This window comes from Mustela putorius, unplaced genomic scaffold, assembly GCF_011764305.1.
Source record: "Mustela putorius furo isolate JIRA1106 unplaced genomic scaffold, ASM1176430v1.1 tig00003846_pilon_pilon_pilon, whole genome shotgun sequence".
NCBI classification, from domain to species: domain Eukaryota; kingdom Metazoa; phylum Chordata; class Mammalia; order Carnivora; family Mustelidae; genus Mustela; species Mustela putorius.
This window is the reverse complement of record NW_025421999.1, coordinates 20140593-20163415: the sequence shown is the minus strand read 5'-3', so window position 1 is coordinate 20163415 and position 22823 is coordinate 20140593. Positions and strand designations below refer to the sequence as shown.

General features: G+C 38.1%; 1 protein-coding gene across 11 annotated transcripts in view; it reads right to left on the bottom strand.

The window, feature by feature from the left end:
• The window catches only part of EYA1 (EYA transcriptional coactivator and phosphatase 1), a 360075-nt gene that overhangs the window by 67886 nt on the left and 269366 nt on the right, over positions 1 to 22823 (bottom strand). For all 11 annotated transcript variants that reach the window (XM_045063205.1, XM_045063203.1, XM_045063204.1 and 8 more), the window contains 2 exons: positions 12865 to 13004; positions 11420 to 11503 (listed from right to left, as the gene is read on the bottom strand). In XM_045063205.1, coding sequence (XP_044919140.1) covers positions 11420 to 11503; positions 12865 to 13004 — 224 coding nt within the window. The remainder of the gene's footprint in view (positions 1 to 11419; positions 11504 to 12864; positions 13005 to 22823) is intronic.

Here is a 22823-nt window from a genome sequence, read left to right as displayed (position 1 = left end):
GGATAAGGTACTAAGTGCCTCCTATTATGACAAATTCTTTTGACAGAGTCTTAAATTTGGGGTAGCCCCAGCATGGAGACCACACGGTATTAGCAGGGCACCTTAGCCAATAGGGACGTCACGGTGAATTCCTCTAGGTCCCCGCTGGTGGGGGGAAGTGGGTAATTTCTTATATGACTTTTGCTTTATTCCCGTGACCAGGGGGAAGTTCATGCTTCTCAGATTTTTTTTTTTGCCCATTTATGTTGAGAAATATTGTAGTTGCAACTGCATTGCTAATTCCATTATTTGTATATATTTGGTTGGTTCTTTTTTTTTTTCTTTTTAAGATTTACTTGAAAGAGAGTGCATGTGTGCGTGCACAGGGGGAGCAGCAGAGGGAGAGGGAGAGAGAATCTTAAGCAGTCTCCCTACTGAGCACAGAGCCTGATATGGGGTTTAATCTCAGAACCCTGAGATCGTGAGCTGAGCCAAAACCAAGACTTTGATGCTCAGCTGACTGAGCCACCGAGGCGCCTCTGTACATGATACTTGATCTTAACTTTCTTTTAAGTAAGTGCTGCAAAAAATATTTGAAGGGTCATATGCACTCGTCCTCAAGTCTCACTCCCTAGCTTCAAATGGCAATTTTATCTATTTTTAATGTCAAACATGAATCACCCCCCACAACCCCATCCCCCACAGGCAGAACTGAGCCTGATTTAAAATTATTTTCTTAACCCATTTTCATTTACTATCTCAAAAATTCTACTTCTCTGTGTGTCTCAAAGTGTCCATGGTCCTTCAAGCCTCAAAACAGATAGTTTAAAGAAAACCTATTTCTCTCTGCTTGGGTTTTTAGAACAGGATCTAGAATGTTTCTCTGAGTGTAAAAATAAAAAAAAACTTTCTTCTTTCTCTAGAAATCTTTAAACTAGCTATTCAACTAACCATAAAAAATCTTCCTTTTATGTAATAGTATTAAAAGATGTCTCCCTAGATTTTTAGTTTTGGCTTAAAAATGTCACAAGTGCCAAATATTACATCAGATCATGTACAGTCCAAAAAGAATAACAATCTCATTTCAGTTTTACTATAAGAACAATAAAAAATAGTGCCAAATATTAATAAGGATGCAAGTTTTCTTTTTTGCTCAGCATTAACAGAAAAAAAAATGTTCTTATTTAAAAAAAAAATTTTTTTTTTTTAAGTATGCTCTACACCCATTGTGGGGCTTGAACTCATGATCCTGAGATCAAGAATCACATTCCCTACTGACTGAGCTAGCCAAGCACCCAAAACTGTTACTATTTAAAATGTAACTCTGGTTCCTACTGACATACCATGGGGCATTTGCCTTTTTATTCCTTTTCTTTTACTATCTTATTTTTCTAAACTGAAAAGCAGAAAAAATAATACTAAGATAAATCAAGCAAGCACAAAAGGCAATAGACGCTTGTCTGATTTAAATTCTTTAAAGTTGAAACCTTTAAGAAATATTTTAATACCCAAGTTATTGTTCCAATTTTTAAAAATTTTTAAAAGATTCTCTTTAGGGACGCCTGGGTGGCTCAGTTGGTTAAGCGGCTGCCTTCGGCTCGGGTCATGATCCCGCTGGGATCAAGTCCCACATCGGGCTCCTTGCTCGGCAGGGAGCCTGCTTCTCCCTCTGCCTCTGCCTGCCTCTCTGTCTGCCTGTGCTCGCTCTCTCTCCCTCTCTCTCTCTGATAAATAAATAAAATCTTAAAAAAAAAAAAAGATTCTCTTTAACTATTATTTGAGAGACAGAGAGAGAGCTTGAGAGGAGAGAGGTCACTGGGAGTAGCAGACTCCCTGTCAAGCAGGGAGCCCAATGTGGGACTCGATCCGGGTCTCCAGGATCATGACCTGAGCCTAAGGCAGTTGCTTAACTAACAGAGCTACTCAGGCGCCCCACCAATCTTATTTTTTTTTTTTTTTAAGATTTTATTTATGTATTTATTGGGAGGGGGAGGAGCAGTGGGTGAGGGAGGAGGAGGGGAGAGAATCTCCAGCTGACTCCACATGGAGCTTCAAGCCCACCACCCTGAGATCATGAACCGAGCTGAAACCAAGAGTCTGACACTTAACCAACCGAGCCACCCAGGCACCCTTATTGTTCCAATTTTAGATAGTCACAGCATTCTGAATTAGTAATTGGGTTCTACAAAGTACCTATGGTGTTGGGGATTTAATTTTTTGAAAGTTAAAAAAAAAAAGAAAAAATATATATATACACATGTAAATACACATATATGTTATATATTTAAATTTATATAACAAATATATGTTATATATTTAAAAGTTTTATATATATGTAAATACACATATATGTTATATGTTATATATGTGTATTTACGTGTATATATATATATAAAACTTTTAAATTTTTATCTATTCTATTTTCAATTTATAAGCACATTTTAAATATATGCTAAATGTCTTTTGTGTCTCTCTTTTTTGAATGTGTGCCTTATTATATCTATGAGATCAAATCTATACAAACTCCTAGCAATTGCTATTCTGCTTTGGATCAAAAATAGAATACATCATATTTAAGAAAACGCTGTTTAAAGAATTAATCTTAGGCTAGAAAGAGATACTAGAAGGTGATTCAACTATTTCAAAAAGCACAATTAGTTCTTCAGGATACGGTACTTGGATTTTGAATTTGTAGAACGAAGGATACGGTTCCTAAACCATATCTGCCCTGATCCTGTGTGGGCAGCTAAGCCTCCCCTGGCAAGCAATCACTCCGTTGTAGTGGCCCAGTGAGGTGTGATGATAACAGTGTGGACAGGTTTAGGAGGATTTGTTGGTCAATGGGAAAATCTTGTAAAGTATGCTCAAGTTGACAACACAGCTTTGGGAAGCACCAGCCAGATGAACCCAAAAATACCTGTCTGGGACCCCTTCAACAAGTCCTTATTTAGAATGCTAAGCTTGCAGCCACAAACAAGGCCTGGATGTCATTTAAAATCAATTCTCATGCAGGATCTTTTGTTTTGGGGGAAAAGAAGCTGAAAAACAGGAATGGGCACTCTAAGTACAGGAGGGACCTATTTTCCTGGCCCCATGCTGGCTGCTCACAAGGGAAGGATTAAAGAGAAGATTAGGAAAATTAACTTCCTTATCTGAGAGGAGAAAAAAAAATTATGCAAAAATGTTATTTCTTTCAAAAAAAAAATCGCTGGAAGTGTTATGGAAGTGGTCTATAGAACCTGTGAGACCCAAAGTTTCCACTGTTTTCTTTCCACCTGTCTAAAGTCATCAATATCATCAAATGGAATATTAACTTCTTGCAATTTGAGAAGCTCCTATCACTAAACAGCTGGCATAAAATGCCACGTTTTAGGAGCTGGGTATAGTTCTGAAGCCAATTAAAGAATAATCTGGATTATCATGAGAGAGTGTATACACGTGAAAAATAAACCATGCTTGAACTACTGACTGAATGATTAAAAAAGAACAAAACAAAACCAAACCCAAACTTGTGGTGGGGCTAATCAGGTCATTTCTACTGATTAGATATGTGACACCCCACTGCTTTAATTTTCTCCTTAAGAGACTCCCTTTCAACATCGTGAAAATAATACCCACGTGGAAAGTAAGAAAAAGAACTTCACCATTCCAAAGATTAATTTTGATTGTGGAGAAAGCCCAGTGAATCCCAAACATAGGACAACTGCCAAGAAATGGTACAAAGTGGGAGGAAGAAGAAGAAAACCAGAGCAGACCCAGCCAAATTGGCCTGGACACATAAGGACCCACACAGGGCCTGCGAAAGCCTCAAGAGCTAATCCAATCAAAAGACCTATCTAGATTTCATCCGTAACCACTCTCCTATGTCCCTCTATCCTCGTGTTACAGCCATTTTCTTAGGCCTTTATTATTTCCTACCAGGAGAACTGTGATGATCTACTCTGCTATCAGGCTAGTCTTCCAAATTGTGTAATTCCATCAGGTCCCTCTGCTGTTTTTATACTGTCCGTGGCATCCCCACACCTACAGCACAAAATCTTGGCACTCAGTGCTCCCTGCCGTTCTCCTTTGGGGGCAATGGACCCATCACAAGACTAGATTAGGTTCCTGCTGTTGTCAGTTAATAGATGTGTTCTCTGAAGCTGATCATTTAATTTTTCTGAGACCCAGTTTCCCCACTGGAAAAAAAAAGAAGAAATCAGCTGGATAATAAATGTGAGATAGATGTGTAAACTCTACAAGCTCAACAAAGGTACGGTATTTTTATTGCCATTTCAATAAATTATGTGCTGCTCATCTTCTGCTGGTCTGGTCCTCCAGATATATTTTACAGGTCGATCTCCAGCCATTTGGCCTATGGTTTCCCTAAATGGTTATCTTCTGCTTCCACCTCTTCCGCTCTGCTACCTGCAACAACAAAATACTGACTCTCCGATTGTCCACTCCCCTCTCAGAATCCCCAAGGAAGCAAAAGCTCTTATTGATGGAATGCCTCTAAATATTTTTCTAGTTGGTTTACACTGTTCTCCCAGCAGTGCTGTGATTGCTTTCATTTTGTAGATGGGAAGATTAAGACAGAGCAAGTGAGACTCAGAGAAAGAAGGTGGCTATCCTAAGGCCACAGAATGAGGGAAGTCCAAGGCTGGTGGTGGCAGGTCAGTGTTGTGTGTGGAAAGCTGTGGTCTGTGCTCATTCACTGTGTTCCCTTTCACAGGTCTGCAGGAAAATAAGGCCACATTCAATAAGGTAGCAGGAATACACATTTCACGGCCCGCCACTTAGGAGGAAGGGGCTGGCAGTGAAAGGGAGAGAATAACCATCAAGATAAGGACAAAGAAATGAATGGAGGAGGATCTTTCAGCTGGACAGCCCTCTGACAGTCAAAAACACTATCTTTTTGAAACAAAAAACTAAAAGCTTTTTGTTTGGAGAGTTTGGATTCTGGGTCATTCCACAGTATCTAAAAGTTCTGCTTGGAACCATGAATTATTTCATCATTTCGGTTTAACCCAGCATTGATATGAAAAGAAGAAAGTGACAAAATCAGGAAAGTGTGCTCTGGGATTGAACTGAGCACTCGTTACTCTGCTGCACACCTGTCACACTGCCTTTGGGCACTGCTCTGCTGTGGTGGAAAGTGTGTTTTGGGCTTCACTCATTTATCAAATAGTTTTTCACTGAGAACCATGGTTGCTCTGGCCACCTGTCCACCCAAACTCACTCTCTGCTTTTTCTCTGGCACACAGCTGGGCCATTTCTGCTTTCCTAGATTCCTTTGCCCCGGGCCATGTAAGCAGAAGTGTGTACCCCTTCTAAGTCTGGTTAGTGTAGCCTTTTGTTCTAGCTCCCCCTGCTTTTTCACTCTTGTGGGTTAGAAAGCTGATGACAGTGATCACAGAATCCTAAGAGCTAGATGGTGAGATGGCACAACCATAATCTGTGTGACCAAATCTTACCTAAACCAAGTAACCAGGAAGATCCACTCGAGACCACTAACTAAGGAAGAGACAAATTTCTATTGTCATGACATATCGGGCCTATTTGTTACAGCTGCTGCACCTACCCTAACAAATTCATGTGCTGGCTTGTGCTTCAGTGGGGACCCAGACACAGACACATGATACCTGCACTGAGTTTACAATCTAGGTGGCCACAGTGTGTATCACTGAACTGTCCTGATGTCCCAAGGGCAGGAGCAAAATAAAGCACCACCAAGTTCAGAGCATAATCTAGAGTAGAGGCAGGCATGTTTTTTCTCTAAAGGGAGAGACAAAGATATGATGCTTTGCAGTTCATAGGAAGTCTCTGACACATATTCTCTTTCTTCTTCCTCTCCTTTTTCACAATCCTTTAAAAATTTAAATAACATTCATAGCTTGAAAGCCCAACAAAAACAAGCCACAAACCAGATCTAGCCTATGAAATACAGTCTGTCAATTCCTGGCCTAGACCCTTAGGCTTGATTTTTAAAACCCAATGGAAGAAAAATACTTCATGATGGATGAAAACTCAAATTTAGGAACTACAAGTAAACTTTTACAGGAATACAGATACATTTACTCATTTGCCTATTGTCTGTGGCTGTTTTGCACTCTTAGGGCAAAGGTGAGCAGTTATGAAGGCATATGGCCCATAAAACCTTCATTTTTTGGTAAAGGGTCAGCTAATAAATATTTCCCAGCCTCTGGTTCGGAGCTTCCTAAAGAGAGATTATTCTGTTTAAGTAACCAGATCCTCTACAATCCAAGGAGGACATTGTGTGTCTGCTATTTTGGCGCTATGCCAAGAATTCAGTATCTATACCAGCTACCCCAGAAGATCATCCCTCAAAAGATTTTGTTGGAGTTTAGTGTTTCTCTCTGCAACAGGGTAAGAACAGTAACCTATATTGGTTAACAGGCGTGTTCGAATGAAATTGGCTCTCTCAACTGCTGTCAACTTTTTCTCTACTCAGTGTCCTAAATGATTAGTCAACACTCACTAGGGAGGGCTTAGTTGATTTAAATTCACACTGGTGACTAGCAACCTTCCAAAAGTCTGGTGCATTATAAAACAAATGTTTAGAGAATGGATACATGATCAATCAGTGACACATGCTGTTTTCATTATAGGGTTATTGTTATTAATAAGCCATAGTGCTGGGCTCTTTTTGTTCAGGATACAACTTAGATCTTTCTTCTCCTGGCTTTACCCAAAATATATTTGACACAATTGAATTCTTAAAACAATTTGGCAAGTCAAGTCGCCAATTTTATAGATGAAGAAACTGAACATCAGTGTGAATAAACAATTTACTCAGGGTCAACTGAAAAGTCAAAGCTTGGATTTGAGTCTAGATCTATATGAATTCAATTCTGATGCTTTCTATCTCACGATAGGTCGATCTCCCATTGGTACTTCATAAACTTAAAGACCGTACAACATATTACTCCCTGGCCACTATGTCCCAGATTCAAGGTTGTGTTTTGTTGATTGTTTTGTGTTTTTTTGATAGTCAAGGTTCAATCACACTAAAACAAAATTAGTGTTTAATTTATGTCAGACATTTAATCTCTAACCCTTTGAGTTTTCTTATCTGTAGAAGGGGCTTGGTAATAGCAATTTCAGAGCATGAATGGTGAATCAAATGAGTATTGGGCACATAGGAAATTCTTAATAAGTAGGGCCTACAGTTAAAAATGTTACATTTTATGTTATCTCAAGTGTTCCTGTTTAAGTTTTTGTGTAAAATGAGGAGTGAGGCTCAATATCTTTAGGACCATTTCTAGCCCAAATTCATGAGACACAGGTATTAAACAACAATAAAAATAAGGTACTGAAACAATGATGCCATTGGCTATAGATATCTTGGGGAGTCCTCCCACAAGAAGGAACCAGGCTTGGGACATCAGCCCAATACTTACTTGGAATACAAGTTTGGGGTATATGATTTGATATTAACAACAGGATTATATTGTCTAATTTTACAAGGGCATTCAATGGAAAAAAGATCAAGATTTGTTTTCTTCAGCAAAACTGGGGGACATGGATAAGTTTGAAAGCAACTTTTAAAAATGCATTAAACCAAAAAAGCTAGGATAGACATGATTAACAACAATTTAATTTATGGTAACACACCCATGGACTTCATTTTCATGCTAATATGTTCTTTCTTTTCTCTTCCCTAGCCAGACCTGTCATGTACCTAGCACCCTTTTTGTTCCCATCACCTTTGTTATAAAACACTTCCTTATAATGCCCAACATGCCTGCTTCCCACAGCTAGGATTACATGGAAGGTGGGACATTCTCAAACTTTTTTGTACATATTGCTGTAACATGCCCTAATTTTGCATTATATCAACCAGATCCTGTATCCCCTTACTGAATGGCCTACTCATTGAGTTGCCTAAGCTACTGTGACTAAGCTACTTCTCAAGTATCTGGTTCCCATAGAGACAGAACAGCTATCACATTGTCAGGCATTCATTTCTTTATATGCCTGTAGAGTAAGGCCCAACCACATGCTCCCTTAACAATGCTCAGAGACACCACCAAAACTATGCTCCAAGAAAAAAGGCTTGCCCTTCAATGCTTTAAGACTGCTCTCCTTAGTGAAAGGAATGAAAGGGAGGCAAAGTGTTCAGATCAGCTTGGCTATTATTATTGTTTGGAAGAATCCTTGTTGAACCACATATTTTTACAAGGTGTGATTATCAGATTTGAGAGCAAATTTTTCCTGACTCTAAAGTTCTCTAATCAAAAGAACATCAAGCAAGCCTCCTTGCATGCTGCAGGCTCCAGTTCAACATCCTCAGCAATTTGTCTTTAGAAGGGATGCCTCATGACATTGAGACAACAGGTGTTCAGTGCAAAAGAGGTGTTCGCAAACATTTAGTATGAAATCATACTAAGAGTGTCTGAGGACCTTCTGATTCAGAGTTGTGTTCTGCTGACCCTAAACCTGTCATCTGAAGACCTGTCCTTTCCCACATGTCCCAGGCTCACCTTCCAACCACCTTCTTGCCTGGTCCAAGTAGATGTCTTCCTCATCTCAACAAATACACAACTAGGCTCCCAGCTGCTTAGGACAAAAACCTGGGAATGTTTTTTTCACTCCCCTCTATTACTGACCACCAGTACAAGACAAATCCTTTACAAATCCTGTTTTTCTACTTCCAATAGAATCCAGAAGCCAGTGAGTTCTCTCCATCTCTACTGCTAGTCCATTGGGTCACTCCTACCTCCTTTCAGTTCCCCAACCCTCTTGCCCCACCATTGTTCTTCACACACAGCCAAAATAATTTGAAAATCTGAATCAGATCTTTTCATGTCCTCCCTTGAAGTCCTTCAGTAAATTCTTCTGGGATGTGCAATGAGATTAACCCTCTTGACATGCCTTGTACTTGCCCTCATCTGCACCTTCATCACTGAGCTCAGCCACACTTGCCTCTAACATCAAACCGTTTCCTGCTTCTGTGCTCACTGCTTTCTCTGCTTAGAACTCTCTTTCCCCTGATGGCCACATTATCAACCAGCCTCTTTTATTCTGACCTCTGGTTCAAAGTCATACTCAGGAAGACCTTCCCCAAACATGCCTTCCAAGGTTACTTTCTTCCCAACCCCTGCCAAATTATAAATGAATGGTTAACTTACATTTAAATATTTCAGGTCACCCATACTAAAGAATATATACATTTGGTTTTGAAAATTATAGGAGATAAAACTTTTTATCATATGCTCTAGGATGAGAAAACTAAACAAAATAACAAAATACTATTTGATGAAACCTCAAAATACTGATGGCTGATACTTTTAAAAATAAAATTTGTGGTACTTGTAATGCTTTGTTTAGATATTGTTGAGGGTCTGAATGAAAAACCCTAAGCTGCCAGTGGCTTCTAGGTTAGGTGTGAATTCCATGTGCAAACCAATGACTTATAGCCTGGGATTGACACAAGGTCATTAGGTCATGGGGATGCCTACCGCCTCACCCAAAGTTGGCGCCTTTCAGTGGTGAACAGAGCCCTGATCAAGACAGCTCTCTTTGCATCAATCTGGCCCTTAATGCGAAAGCTTTCAAAGATTCGACACTTTCTGGATGGTTTTCAAATGCTGGTGTTCTAAACACATGCTCATTTCAATGCTTTCTTCCTTAAGAGTTAGTTGTAGGGACATTAAAATGGTTTGGTTAAGAAGATCTTCAGGATTCTTCCTACTAATGATACATTGATATTTCAGCTACTAATCCTTAGTTTGTTAAGTAGTAGTCTTGTGGAAATACTAGTAATAGTATTCATAGAAATACTAGTAATCATATTCACAGGAGGAGGAAGACCAAAACATGCCACAGCTAATATTTATCGGATCCTTATTATGTGCTAGCCACAGAGTAGAGATTTTCTTTGAATGATTGATTCTATGGCTTTATTTTTTTTTCTTAATAATAATCATACTGTACTTTGTTCACTGTCTCCTTCTCATAGAAAATCTAACAATAAGATGGGGCATTTTGTTGCTTTACAGATAACTTATTTCTGAATAGAAATTCGAAGGGTGGATTATTCCAGAATATGTTTGTTCTTACAAATGTGCATTTTTTCCAGCCGTTTTTTGGGGTGGGGGGTTAGGTGTAACTCCAGGGTTAAGATAAGGAAAGCTGCATTGTGAAGCTCAACTGATAATTCCTCAACTTTCACAGTCAAACTATACCTACATGGCAGCACTCAATATTTATGTATCGAAAGAATGGGTGCCTGGATAAAATCTCTATCGAGAGGATGCATTTTGCGGGTATCAATTTTAACATTTAGTTGTGATAAACACCTGGAGTCACCAAGTCACAGAATTCACTTCCTAAGGCTCTGAACCAATGGCTTCAATGATGTTAGACTTGTAAAATGATTTCTTTAAAGATTAAAAAAATGAAAAATACCATATTCACAGGATAACTTCAGAAATTACCTATCACCACTTTAAACAACACATTTTTTGTGTAGGAAAAGTTTATGAAACCACCAAGAAATAAATCAAAAAGAATTTCTCAGGTTTTTGAGAAGCTCAAAAGGAGAACATGGAGGCCGAATGTCTACTCATAGAAGGCAGTCTCTAATACTCTTTCTTTCTTTCTTTCTTTCTGTCTTTCTCCTTCCTTCCAACCTTCCTTCCTTCCTGTATCTATCTATCTATATATCCATCCATCCATCTCAGAGAGAGAGAGAGAGAGAGAGTGAGAGAAGAACACAAGCAGGGAGAGTGGGGGAGGGAGAAGCAGACTTCCTTCTGAGCAGGGAGCCTGATGCAGGACTCCATCCCAAGACCCTGGGATCATGACCTGAGCTGAAGGCAGATGCCCAATAACTGAGCCACCCAGGCACCCCTGTAATGTTCTTTTTTATATACCACACCAAGGTAAGTATTGTAACAACAGTATTTGTCCAATTGGCGTTCAGAGGCCCAATTTTACACACCATTCACGTACCTTAGCCTCATGACATAGGGATTTATAAAGACATTCATAATGGGTATTTTGAAAGTAAAATACTAAAACTGCTAATCACTGAAGACAAGAACATGTAAAATATTTGCTCCACTGAATATGTTATGAATAATAAAAGTAAAAGAACAGTACAAATAAAAAATACCAAAAATTGTTCTATGTCTCTCTATATTTTATTATTTCATCCTAGAACAGTATTCCAAACACTTTTATTCATTAGGTTCTGAAATCAGAATAAATTTAATTGCATAATTTTTTCTCATTTTTAAGGACCTAAAAAAACTCCTTTTGTTCATTTATATGTTTTTGTCTTACATATATATTGGACTCTATCAATAAATTAAGACGTTCCCCTTCCATACTTTAGATTTATTATTTAAAGTTAAACCACATTCCCACCTGGACAAAAAACTCAGTTCCAGGCATATTTATTCTAAAGAAATGAAAAACTCTTGGTACTCACCCTCCCATATCTGTTGGCATAGGACCCTGTGAGCAAGGAATGGAAAACGATGATTGTCTCGTCCAAGTCCCAGATGAACACCCTCTACAAAGAGAGAACCAAATCAATACATCTTTCCCTTGGTTGAGAAACCTGTTATTCAGTGCACTTCAACATAAATAAGCACTCTTAAAATAGAAGACAGAAGAAAAACCTGAATTTACTGTGTTTTAAAATACAACTGTTCCAAAAAGCATCCTCTAGCTTTTCTCCAGAGTATAGCATCAGGTGAGATATAAAAGAATAATTATATTAATGACATCAATACAAACAAGAAATAATAATATATGTCCTTTCATGACATCAATACAAGCAAAAAATAATAATATATGTCCTTTCTACTTCTGAAGTATATTCTTAGTTTACTCTTCTGAAAAAATGAACAATGAGCTAAAACTAGTCTGTTTATAACTTCTTGAGACAGAGAGAGGCCAATAAATTAAAACTCATGCGTTTTTCTTACCTCTTCTGCTTATTAAGAAGCATTAAAATAGTGAATCTTATGTTTGATTTTCATCAAGCCAAGTATTAAAAAACTATACCTAAAACCTAAAACTTCACATCAACTATTCACCTTCTGTTACCTTTGGACTGTTATCACATGGATGGGTTATGTATGACTCCTGCCTGGTTTATAACTTCTTGAGACTTAAGCAGACACATCACACAGGCTCTTGATACACTCAGGCTATTTGGAATCAGATTTAAAGGAATTCACTTCAAAAACATCTTCGAGATACCACAGAGGCCTCCCAAGCCTACTTGTCTTCTTCCCCTTTCCACTCATACCAATATATATTCATACACATGGGTTCTGCTGGGAAATTTCCATCTTTTCAGCCAAAATAATCATGTTTTCCACCATCGGATTTCACTGGGCAAAACATAGAAACTAATTGCAGTGGATTCAAGGTTATGAAATCTACCTTTCAAGGTTTTATTTAATCCCTCCTGCTTTTGAACTCCACCAAAACAGGTCTCATAAAATGACTACCATTTCAGTTTAGAACATCCCAGGTTTTCCTTTCTCAATATATATGAGTGTGTCTTTAATTTTCAAAGTGGATTTTAGTAAGTCTTTTTAGTAAGACACTTAATTAAAATGACAATGATATAGAACAGTATAAAAGAATTTTCCTCATGCAAAAGGATATAATTTACTATTTTAAAGAGAAATAACCAGATACTTTACATGTAGTTAAAATGGTAGAGAAAACAGAAATGATTATTTTTAACTATAAGCAAAAGAAAAGAGAAAGAAAATGCTTTACTTATGATACAGAGAAGAAAGCAGTTACAAAGCATTTGGACATCTTGATGACAGCCATTTACATTACAGATGTCTAGAACTACCCTTTAACTACCAAGATACCTTGTTATTTACCAGCGAACTGGCAATGACATACCTCGAGGTCAGAATCCGGGGGAGGTGAAGGATTATTGTTTCTTCGGCCCCGTCCGCGGGACTTCCCATCTGAACTTCGGCGCAATCGATCAGAATCTGAGTCTTTAATGGGTGTTGATGGGCTGTGGATTGTACTGTACTCTGTAGAAATACAGAAAGGCCTTTCATCTTTTGGTTCTATTACCATGGTGTCAAGATCAACCTTGTTTTAATTTTGGGGGAAGCTTGAAGAGTAAAACACATTTCATTCTGTTCCCTTTCGTTGCTGTTTACCTCCATTGATGAATAATTTGAGATACTGAATACCAAGAATCCATTCTTTTGAAAGAATGTGTGATTAGAAATGAAAAAAAATTAATTGATAGTGCAAAATTGGAGGCTGTAGGAAGTTGCCTAGTTTTTCTTTGTGGTTCTCCATGATGAGACAAAGCTCACCCATCCCCACCTCCACGTACGTGTTTTTCTTTCATTCCACACAAGCAGGGCCCAGCCATACCAAGAGAGGTTCACACAGGTGCCTTATCAGCCACTCTCCCACCTATGAAAGTCTTCTGGTTCACAGAAAGAAAAGAAAAATCAACTCTGGGACAGGAAAAAACTGACTCCCAAGGCAGATGTTTCTTTGAAAATTTCAAAATCTCCTTTTCTCTCTCATTTTATGTGAGAACAAAGGAGTGGCAAGATAAGGAAGAACAGACATATGGGCAATACCCATACCTTGAGAGCATCCATCACAGATTCTCACGGTATCTTAGTCTCTGAACCAAAAATCCCAAACAGAGAGCACATTAAAATTGCTCACCTGGGTAACTCAGAGAAATCACAGAAACGACAAAATAAAGAATCAACCCTAACGAGCTACAGGAATGGCTGAGTAGTGGTGACTATAGAGTCAGGCTAGGAGCACTCTTACCCTGCTCCAAAATGAGCAAAAACCCCTTACAGTTTCTTCTTTTCTCCAGTCCATGCATTAAACAACTTCTACCTCCCCAAATGCTTTGCCAGATTTCTCTTCTGGATACAGTTTGGACTCTCCCAAGGTGGTATAAGGAATGATAATTCTTATTGAGATGTTGTTTATATTAGATTTCACCAAACAGAGAAGTAGTGAGAACAGCTGAATATCTGGTAGCCTCTATTAATATACTATCATCCCTAACTATATCCAGAAGGCCAGCCATGTGTCAAACCATGTGGTCTCAGTATTACTTCCAAGTTTAAGGCTTAAGCCTTAGGAGGTGGAATAGATAGGAATGGACTTCAACAGAGTAAATTCCACTTCTAAACCACATAGAACAGCCCTATATCTTCTGTTTTAACTTTAAAATCCAAACAGATTCCTATCTCTTTTGGATGAGGCTTTTGCATGTCTTCTGCCATAGAAAATAAGACAGCAAACTTCTTCATATGCACCAGTCATGGGGTCCTTGTACCCAGGAACCACCATCATAACATACAAGCTTGTTAATTAATTATGGCCAGAAAGTCCAAAACAACTTTTCACTACGTCAGCATATGTAGTTCCATGGGATGCATTTTTGAGCTAACCTATCTTGTAGAACTATCAAAATACAGTGCTGGCTGGTCAAACTTTAACATTCTCCAAATCCACATGTGATCCTTTTCTTACAGAGGACTGTGGTATCCTCTCCTCAAAACGTTCAAAGCCAAGCATCTGCCTTCCATGTTTTATAGAGAATTAGGCCTCTGAAGAAATACATATTTTTAAGGAGCTCAGAGAATTCAAAGTTGTGTTTTGAAGAAAAAGTCTTGACCTCCTCCTTCTTTAAAAATTCTCTAACTACATCTCTGTGCAAACCTGGATAGCCACCATCTGAGACCGAACACATGCCAATTTCTTTACCAGTGTCAAAACAACATTTACTTTGCAACTGGCATAACTGGCATCTAAATTTGACTCGTACTTCAAGTATCTGACTGCAAGGTCCATCTTCAGTTGTGAATTCTCCACCTTTTGAGGTTCATATTTGAGAAGAAGCTAAAAGATGTGAAGCAATGTATCATATCATATGATGTCTTTCGCTTTGACTTCTAGCTAGTTTAGGGCGAATTTTTTTCACCATGTGTTTCATCTTACCAAGGTTTTCCAAGGTTTTCTTACCCTAGATTTCTCCTATGGATTACTCATTCCTTTAGTTTTTGGTGTATATTTCTTTATTCCTGTGTTAAAACCCAATTAAATCTTTTAAAAAATGTATTCCATCTTTCTTTTTTTTTTTTAATAAAAATGAATATTAAATTGATTACTCAATTCTATAAACCTATCCCCAAAGAAACTAAGTTCAATGAGCAAAGTATACAGGTAGATTTCCTAATTATCTTATCTAAAGTTTTTCCAGGTGGAAAAGAAGCCCTTAAATATGGACAATCTGATACTTCTAAATATTAAAACACACACACACACACACACACACCCCTTATAGGCCTCAACTTATTAGAAGGAATATAAAAGTTAAATGATGCAAGTTAGATTTTATTTTATTTATTTTTTTAAAGATTTTATTTATTCATTTGACAGAGAGAGAAATCACAAGTAGGCAGAGAGGCAGAGAGAGAGAAGGGGGGAAGCAGGCTCCCTGCTGAGCAGAGAGCCCGATATGGGACTCGATCCCAGGACCCTGAGATCATGACCTGAGCTGAAGGCAGAGGCTTAACCCACTGAGCCACCCAGGTGCCCCAATGCAAGCTAGATTTAAAAAAAAAAATCTCTTCCTCTTTGTTCTATGAGGTGGGAATAAACACTTCTACTCTCCTAACCAGCTTTCCTGACTCTACTCTCCTTCCTTCTATTAGTGTAAAACAACTCAACAAATAATTTAATCTTCTAATCCACTGAAATCTCATGTTTCATTAAAATCCTTTCCAAATTATTCAACTTTACCCCCACTGAGATAATGAATGTGAAAATAGAAGAGCATTTATTTCACTTAACAAACAATGACTGCATGCCCATACTATTTCAGGCACTGTACCAAGAGCTTGAAGTATGATGATGTACCATACAGATATAGTCTTTTTGGAGCTTAAAATTCAGAGGAAGGCACTGATTTATGAACAAAAATAAGAGATTAGAAAACAATAGAGAAAGGGTCATGACATGAGAAAGGTAGAGTGCTGAGAAACCATAGAGCAAGTGCATATAACTTAAGATTTACAGGATTATAGAAGCGTCCTGAAGATGAAGAACAAACTTACCAATAAAAAATGGAATATAAATGTTCTCCAGGCAGGGACATGAGCATGTGTGATGGTGGAGAAAGAGAGAAAGAGAGAGGAGAGGAGAGGAGAGAGAATGTCAAAGAATTGAAAAAAAAAAAAAATTAATCTGGCCTGATTCTACAGAGGAAGAATACAGAGATGAGGCTGGATTGGCAGGCAAAGAATTTAAGAATGGAGGGATGAAATCAAATTTCCAACTTGGATAGATGGTTCTAGCTCCACTATGGTGCAGGTGCTGGTGGCAAGTCAAGAGTGAGAAGCAGAGACCAGCCAGGATAATTCAGCGGGCGATGTTAGTGGTTTAACAACAGGGAAGGTGAAGGTATAAGGCACAAGGCATGGGTTTAGGAAGAAGGGATTATAGGGAAGTGTGTAGATGAGAATTCACATTCAACTTTGAACATACTGAACTTGAAGAGTCCGCGGTATTCAAGATGTCCAGTAGGCTGCTAGACTGCTCTGAAGCTGAGGAAAGAAATGTGGGCTGGGTTTAGGTTTGGAAATTGATGCCATACATAATGTGATTAAAGAAATGGGTATAATTAAAGACATGGAGGGTCTGTAGAGGGACAGGCAGAGAAAAATGGGTAGGACATGAGGAAGAAAACACAGGTTAGTGTGTTGTAGAGGAAAGAGTATGTCTTGAAGGAAAGAGTGATCAATTTGGCTGATCTGATCAGCCTAAAGATAAGCTAAAGTGAAGACTGACTCCAAGAGTACTTGGAGATTTAGAGTCAATGAGGACTTTGGCACACATGGCAGAAGTATAGATTTGAGAAGTATGGAGGTGGTGGACTAGAAGGATAAAAATGAGATAGCAGAAGGTAGAAGAGTAAACAGGGGTTGTTTCTGAAGACCCTATAATGGCCAAATTCAATAATTATATTTAGTTCTTAGTCTTATTGCACTTTGCTATGACTGTGCTGACCACTGGCTCTTCTAAACTGGGGTCCATTAGAGTAACTGACTTCTTGTCCTCCCACGTTTGCTTCTCATCCTCCCACTCACACTATTACTTCTGTCCCTTTAGAGACCTCTTCCTCTACCCAAAGCTTAAATGTTAGTGTTTCTGTATTAGTGATACTCAAATTGATCTGGGACAAAATAAGAAGCTTGTATCACGATGTTAATGCGATGCTTCCTTCATCAAAAGTCTCTCTAAGATTAAAAACAGTAGTTGAAGTACACAGTGTGCTCAGCGATGCTGTTGATTATATTCTGAAGCAAATCCTCATGTCACATGGACTATTACTAAACAAAGTGGATAGGTGGCCAGTTGGTGGAGTATATCTTGAGCAGCAGTGCAGGAGAATTTTCTCTATGGCTCTCTTATCTCACTACAAGCTCTCAGCAGTTTGTAGTATTTGTAAGAGGGATTTCAATGATCACTTCCAGGCTGATGATTCTAAAGCCTCTGGATCTGTTGACCTGAACATCTCAGTGTTTGCTAACCCTCTCTACCTGAATACTCCATGGGCACCACAACTAAAGCTGTCTCCACATGCAAGAGCCTCCTTCTCTCTTAATGAGTCTGCTTAATGGTACCAACATCTACCCAGTTTTTCAAGACAGAAATTACTTGTTAGCTCCATCATCTAGACTAAGTTTTGTGGATTTTACCTTTTGAATATTTTTTATTCCAAGTTCAGGCTCTCATCCTCCCTGCCTTGATTCTTGCAACAGGCAGCTTTCAAGCTTCCTATCCACAACCTTTCAATTACCACCTACACCAACATGACAGAAAACTTAAAAACTTTAAAAACTTTAAAACTCCTAGGGTAGAATAGGAAGGACAGTCTAGATTATAGGATTTTAAGACACTGTGCTATGGACTCGACTGCCATGTTTCAAGTCACAATCCCACTGCTTATGAGAAGTATGACTTTGGATAAGTTAATTACCTTTTCTATGAGTCAGTTTCATCATCTGTAAAATCAGAATAAATGAGAAAAGTAAAACCAGTATACACATAAAGGTAGTTAGAACTGGTGCATGACACTAGCCCTCTACCATGTTAGCTACCTTGAAATACAGAGAAGTCCCACCAAGTCCAACTTCTCTCTCTTCAGACAGTCACACCTAATTTTCTGAGTTCTCTGAGCATGTCATGCTCTTTGATGACACTGAACATGCTATTCCACTTTTTTAGAATGCTCTTTCTTTATACTTACTACCCCTCCCCTGATTTGTCTGTGAAATTCCCATGAACACCTAAAGTTCATGTATGTTCTTCATGAATTTTCTATCTAAATCTGAGTCCCTGTTTTGCAGTTATGTTTATCTCTGTTGTAGGGTTATACAATTTTTGCAATCATTTACGTCCATAGTGGATAACAACTTGAGTTATTTTGAGCAAATGTCCCTTACTCCTGCTCTTAGAGGAAAGAAGCTGGTGGTGTTCATTTTATATTCTGAGAATGCAGTGAGAGTCCAGAGCACCAAGTACACATTAAAAAAAAAAAAAAAAGATGACTGAAAGAATGAATGTTTCTCAAGTTTGGCTGTTGCTCTATTAAGTCTATGACGATTACCTACCTAATTATTCCTACTAGCTAGTCAAAATATTTCAAAATGAGAAATTTGTTTTTAAAGCTTATTTAAACATTAATGTTTACATATTCAATCATATAATTTTAGAATCTACATAAGATCATTAACATTCTTACATTTGTAAGTATTACTGAAGAGTTCCATAAATCCTTCAATATTGCAAAGGAAAACAGAACTGGAACTCAGAAGATTTCATTTAGTTCCCCTTGGCTCTCTCTGAGCTGAGTTCATAACTCCTATATATAAGACTCCTGGAGTCTTAAGGACATTTCTTCCATGTTTTGTAACCTCCTGGTCTATCAAATTGAGGACACAGCCTAGATGATTTAGCCTTAAAGTTTTATTATCTGTGACATACAATATTTACCACATCTTTCTAGCTGTTAGCTTTTATTCTTTCCCTCTTACATAGTCACCTTCAGACTAATCTATACAAAATACCATGGCAACACCAACCATCAGAATCCATCAGTACCTAGCGCAAATTCCTTATCTGGTTTTAGTTCTCATGCTATTCCTGGACAGGTTAGCTACTTTCTTATACACATTGCCAAATAGTTTTCAAAAGGACTGTATCAATTTAAATTCTGTCAATTTTACCACAGCATTACACACAATGATTATTATTGTTTTAAAGAAGTCCTTGCTATTTTATTCAGTGTAGAATAGTAGTGGTTTTAATTAGGACATATTGGAGATACTTACAAATATGGGTTTGAAAATTATACTTCCCTTTATGAACTATCCAAATCCTTGGCAATTTTTTATACTCCTTTTATTAATAAATACAAAAGTTTTAAACTCTTTTTCATATTTATAGAGACTTTTCCACTCGATAGCTCCTCAAATATTCAAATGATGCTGGTATTTCCCTAAATTATGTCTTCCTTCACAGAAGTTTTTTTTATTTTTATGTAGTCCTGCATTATATAAAGCACAGCCTGTTGGCCTGGTTGACTCCTTGAAGATTTAGGGATAAGCATTTGCATTTATTCTAAGTGGAGCAGAGAATTTTTGATCTAACTTTATAATCCTGGGACTATATATGCCAGTGGTAGTTGTAAAGGAAGTAGAATACAGGGTTCCTGCAAGCACACTTCTCTTTGCTTTGGGAGGATGGAAGCTCTCCGTCCTTGTTTCTAAGTTTAACTGAGGTGAAAGACTACTCCTCTGAAACAGAATCAAGTAACCAGACTCTGTGTGGACAGGCAGCTCTTGCCACATATATAATGATAATTGGGTTGAGGCCAGGAAAGCTACTATCTCTGGCTAGACCCTGAATCTACGCTAAGACAATACCAATTACAAGAGGAAGTACAGAGCTTTGTGGAATAGCCTTATAGAGATTACCTAGATTGAATGAACCTGATACATGGCAATCAATAGTTGTATTCCATTTGCTGCTATAGGAGACTCAGACAAAAATAACAGGGTGTCTTACTTTCCTAAAAGCAGGTGTTGTCATGTTTGAGACTCAACATTTTAAGTATACGGACAGTTACACAGGTTGAGTGTGAAGATGTCAGCAACTGACCATGTGGCACCCCCAAACTTTGAGACTCTCAAAATCAACATATGTATATATAAAAATCCTCTCAAATGGGATGAATCAAGCCAAAATCAGGAAGATTGAGAGAAAGAATGCAGAGACATTAATTTTGATTCCATGAGGAAAGGTTATTCTGATTACCCTGACATTTCCCATAGGGAGGCCACAAGCCTAACAAATCCTAAACCACCATTGGGTTTATTTCTGTTTATAATTTTTAAAATTGGTTTTCCTATGAGGTAAAAAAAAAAAACAAAATAACCCAAAACTACTCTATAAAGCTGAGTTTGATTACTTTAAGGTAAATATGGGGTTGCTTCTTACTCCAAGGATGGGCTCTGTAATCAATGAGTAAAGTAGGAAAACCACAAATACTCAGTTTCCCAGAAATCCTCTCTCAAATAGCTACACTGTGAGGTGAAAGGGCAGTGAAACCCACTGGTGGGATAGCGAGGTACAGATAACATAGGTACCCAGAGAGAGGCATGGAGTCGACTTGCCCACAATATTTTTTTTTCTGTCTCTATTCGTTAATGAAAAAGATAGCAATTTTTTTTTTAATGCCTTGGGCTTTGTGTGACTTAACTCTGCCATTGGAAGTGGAAAAGCAACCATAGGCAAAATATTAATAAAGGAACAGGGTGGTGGTGTCTCTAAAAGCAGGGGAAACAAGGGCAAAAATTAGCTATTGGGACTTCTAAAGATGAAAGGCTTTTTGCACAGCATAGGAAACAGTGGACAAAACCAAAGTACAGACTACAGAATGGGAGAAGATATTTGCATATGTTTTATCAGATAAAGGGTTGGTTAGTACCCCAAATCTATTAAGAAATTATCAAAGTCAACATCCAAAGAACAAATAATCCAGCCAAGAAATGGGCAGAGGACATCAACAGACATTTCTCAGACAGACAAATGGCCAACAGACACATGTAAAATTGCTCAACATCACTCAGCATCAGGGAAATACAAATAAAAACCACACTAAGATATCACCTCACACCAGTTAGAATGGCTAAAATTAACAAGTCAGGTAATAACTTGATGTTGGTGAGGACATGGAGAAAGGGGATTCCTCCTACACTGTTGGTGGGAATGCAAACTGGTGTAGCCACTCTGGAAAACAGTATGAAGGGTCCTCAAAACGTTGAAAATAGAGGAACCATATGACCCAGCAATCTCACTACTGAGTATTTACCCTAAAGATACAAATGTAGTGATCTGAAAGGGCACATGCACCCCAATGCTTACAGCAACAATGTCCACAACAGCCAACCTATGGAAAGAGCCCAGACATCCATTGACAGATGAATACAAAATACAATGGAATATTATTTAGCCGCCAAAAAAAAAAAAAAAAAGGAAATCTTACCATTAGCAACAATGTGGATGGAACTAGAGTGTGTTAATCTAAGTGAAATAAGTCAGAAAAAGACAATTATATGATTTCACTCATGTGGAATTTAAGAAACAAAACAGTAGAGAACAGAGGAAGGGAAGGAAAAAGAAAGCAAGATGAAAACAGAGAGGGAGACAAACCATAAGAGATTCTTAACCATAGGAAACAAACTGAGGGTGGCTGGAGGGGAGGTGGGATAACTGGGTGATGGGCATTGAAGAGGGCACATGATGCAATGAGCACTGGGTGTCATATGCAAATGATGAATCACTAAACTCTACCTCTCAAACTAGTAATACTTTTTTTAAAATTAAATTGAATTTAAAAAATAAACAAGTATGGTGGTGTTTCAACAAACCTTTATCAAACAGATTTGGCTTATGGGAGTATATAATTGTATTCATTAGGGAAATAGTGTGTTAATATGAGATTCCAGGAAGTGACTCCCTTATGACTATGTGATTTAAGTGATTGTCACCTTACTACTCTGGGTGATATTGCTTCTTCAACATTGCTGCAAACCTTAAATGTTAACATCATGATACAAGTAATAAGTGAACCATGTTGCCAAACTAACTGGAGAACAAGGTCCAAAACAAGGTGCTTATTTTTTTGGAATTGATAATAAATAGAAAAGGAATTTAATTTAATACGTACTATTTCAAAGTACATATTATCCCAGGTGGGAAGTGACCCCAGCAGTCATGGTATCAATATATATCTACTTTGAATATGCAAACAAGGTTCTGTTTTTCTCATGAATACAGTAACTTGGCATGCAAAATAGATCAGAGTCTCCTTGGGTTCGTAGGAACACTGGACGCATATATTGTGCGAGTGATTTTGTGTCCTTGTCTCTAGCAGAATGACTCTAGGCAGGCACCAAGCCTAAAGAAACTGCTGGAGGTTGGGCACTGCTCTAGGTGTGTGGCCTTGGGGATGCTTTCTTACAGGACTCTTTGTAGTTGACAGAATCTGAAGGACACAATCACAAGCTATCCCAGCAGGCAAGCACATCAGGGACACTGGATGATGAGCTAAGCCGTCTTTCTAAGAAAAATTCAAATGCCCAGCCATTGTCAAGCCATGCTGTTCACCACACAGGAAAATTAGGAAATTTAGGTGAAAGATCCAATAGCAAAGGGGCAGGTAGGCCTTTCCCACTGAGCACTTAGATGTCCTGGACTAACAGAGACCTCTAATAACTGAATCTGAAGAACAT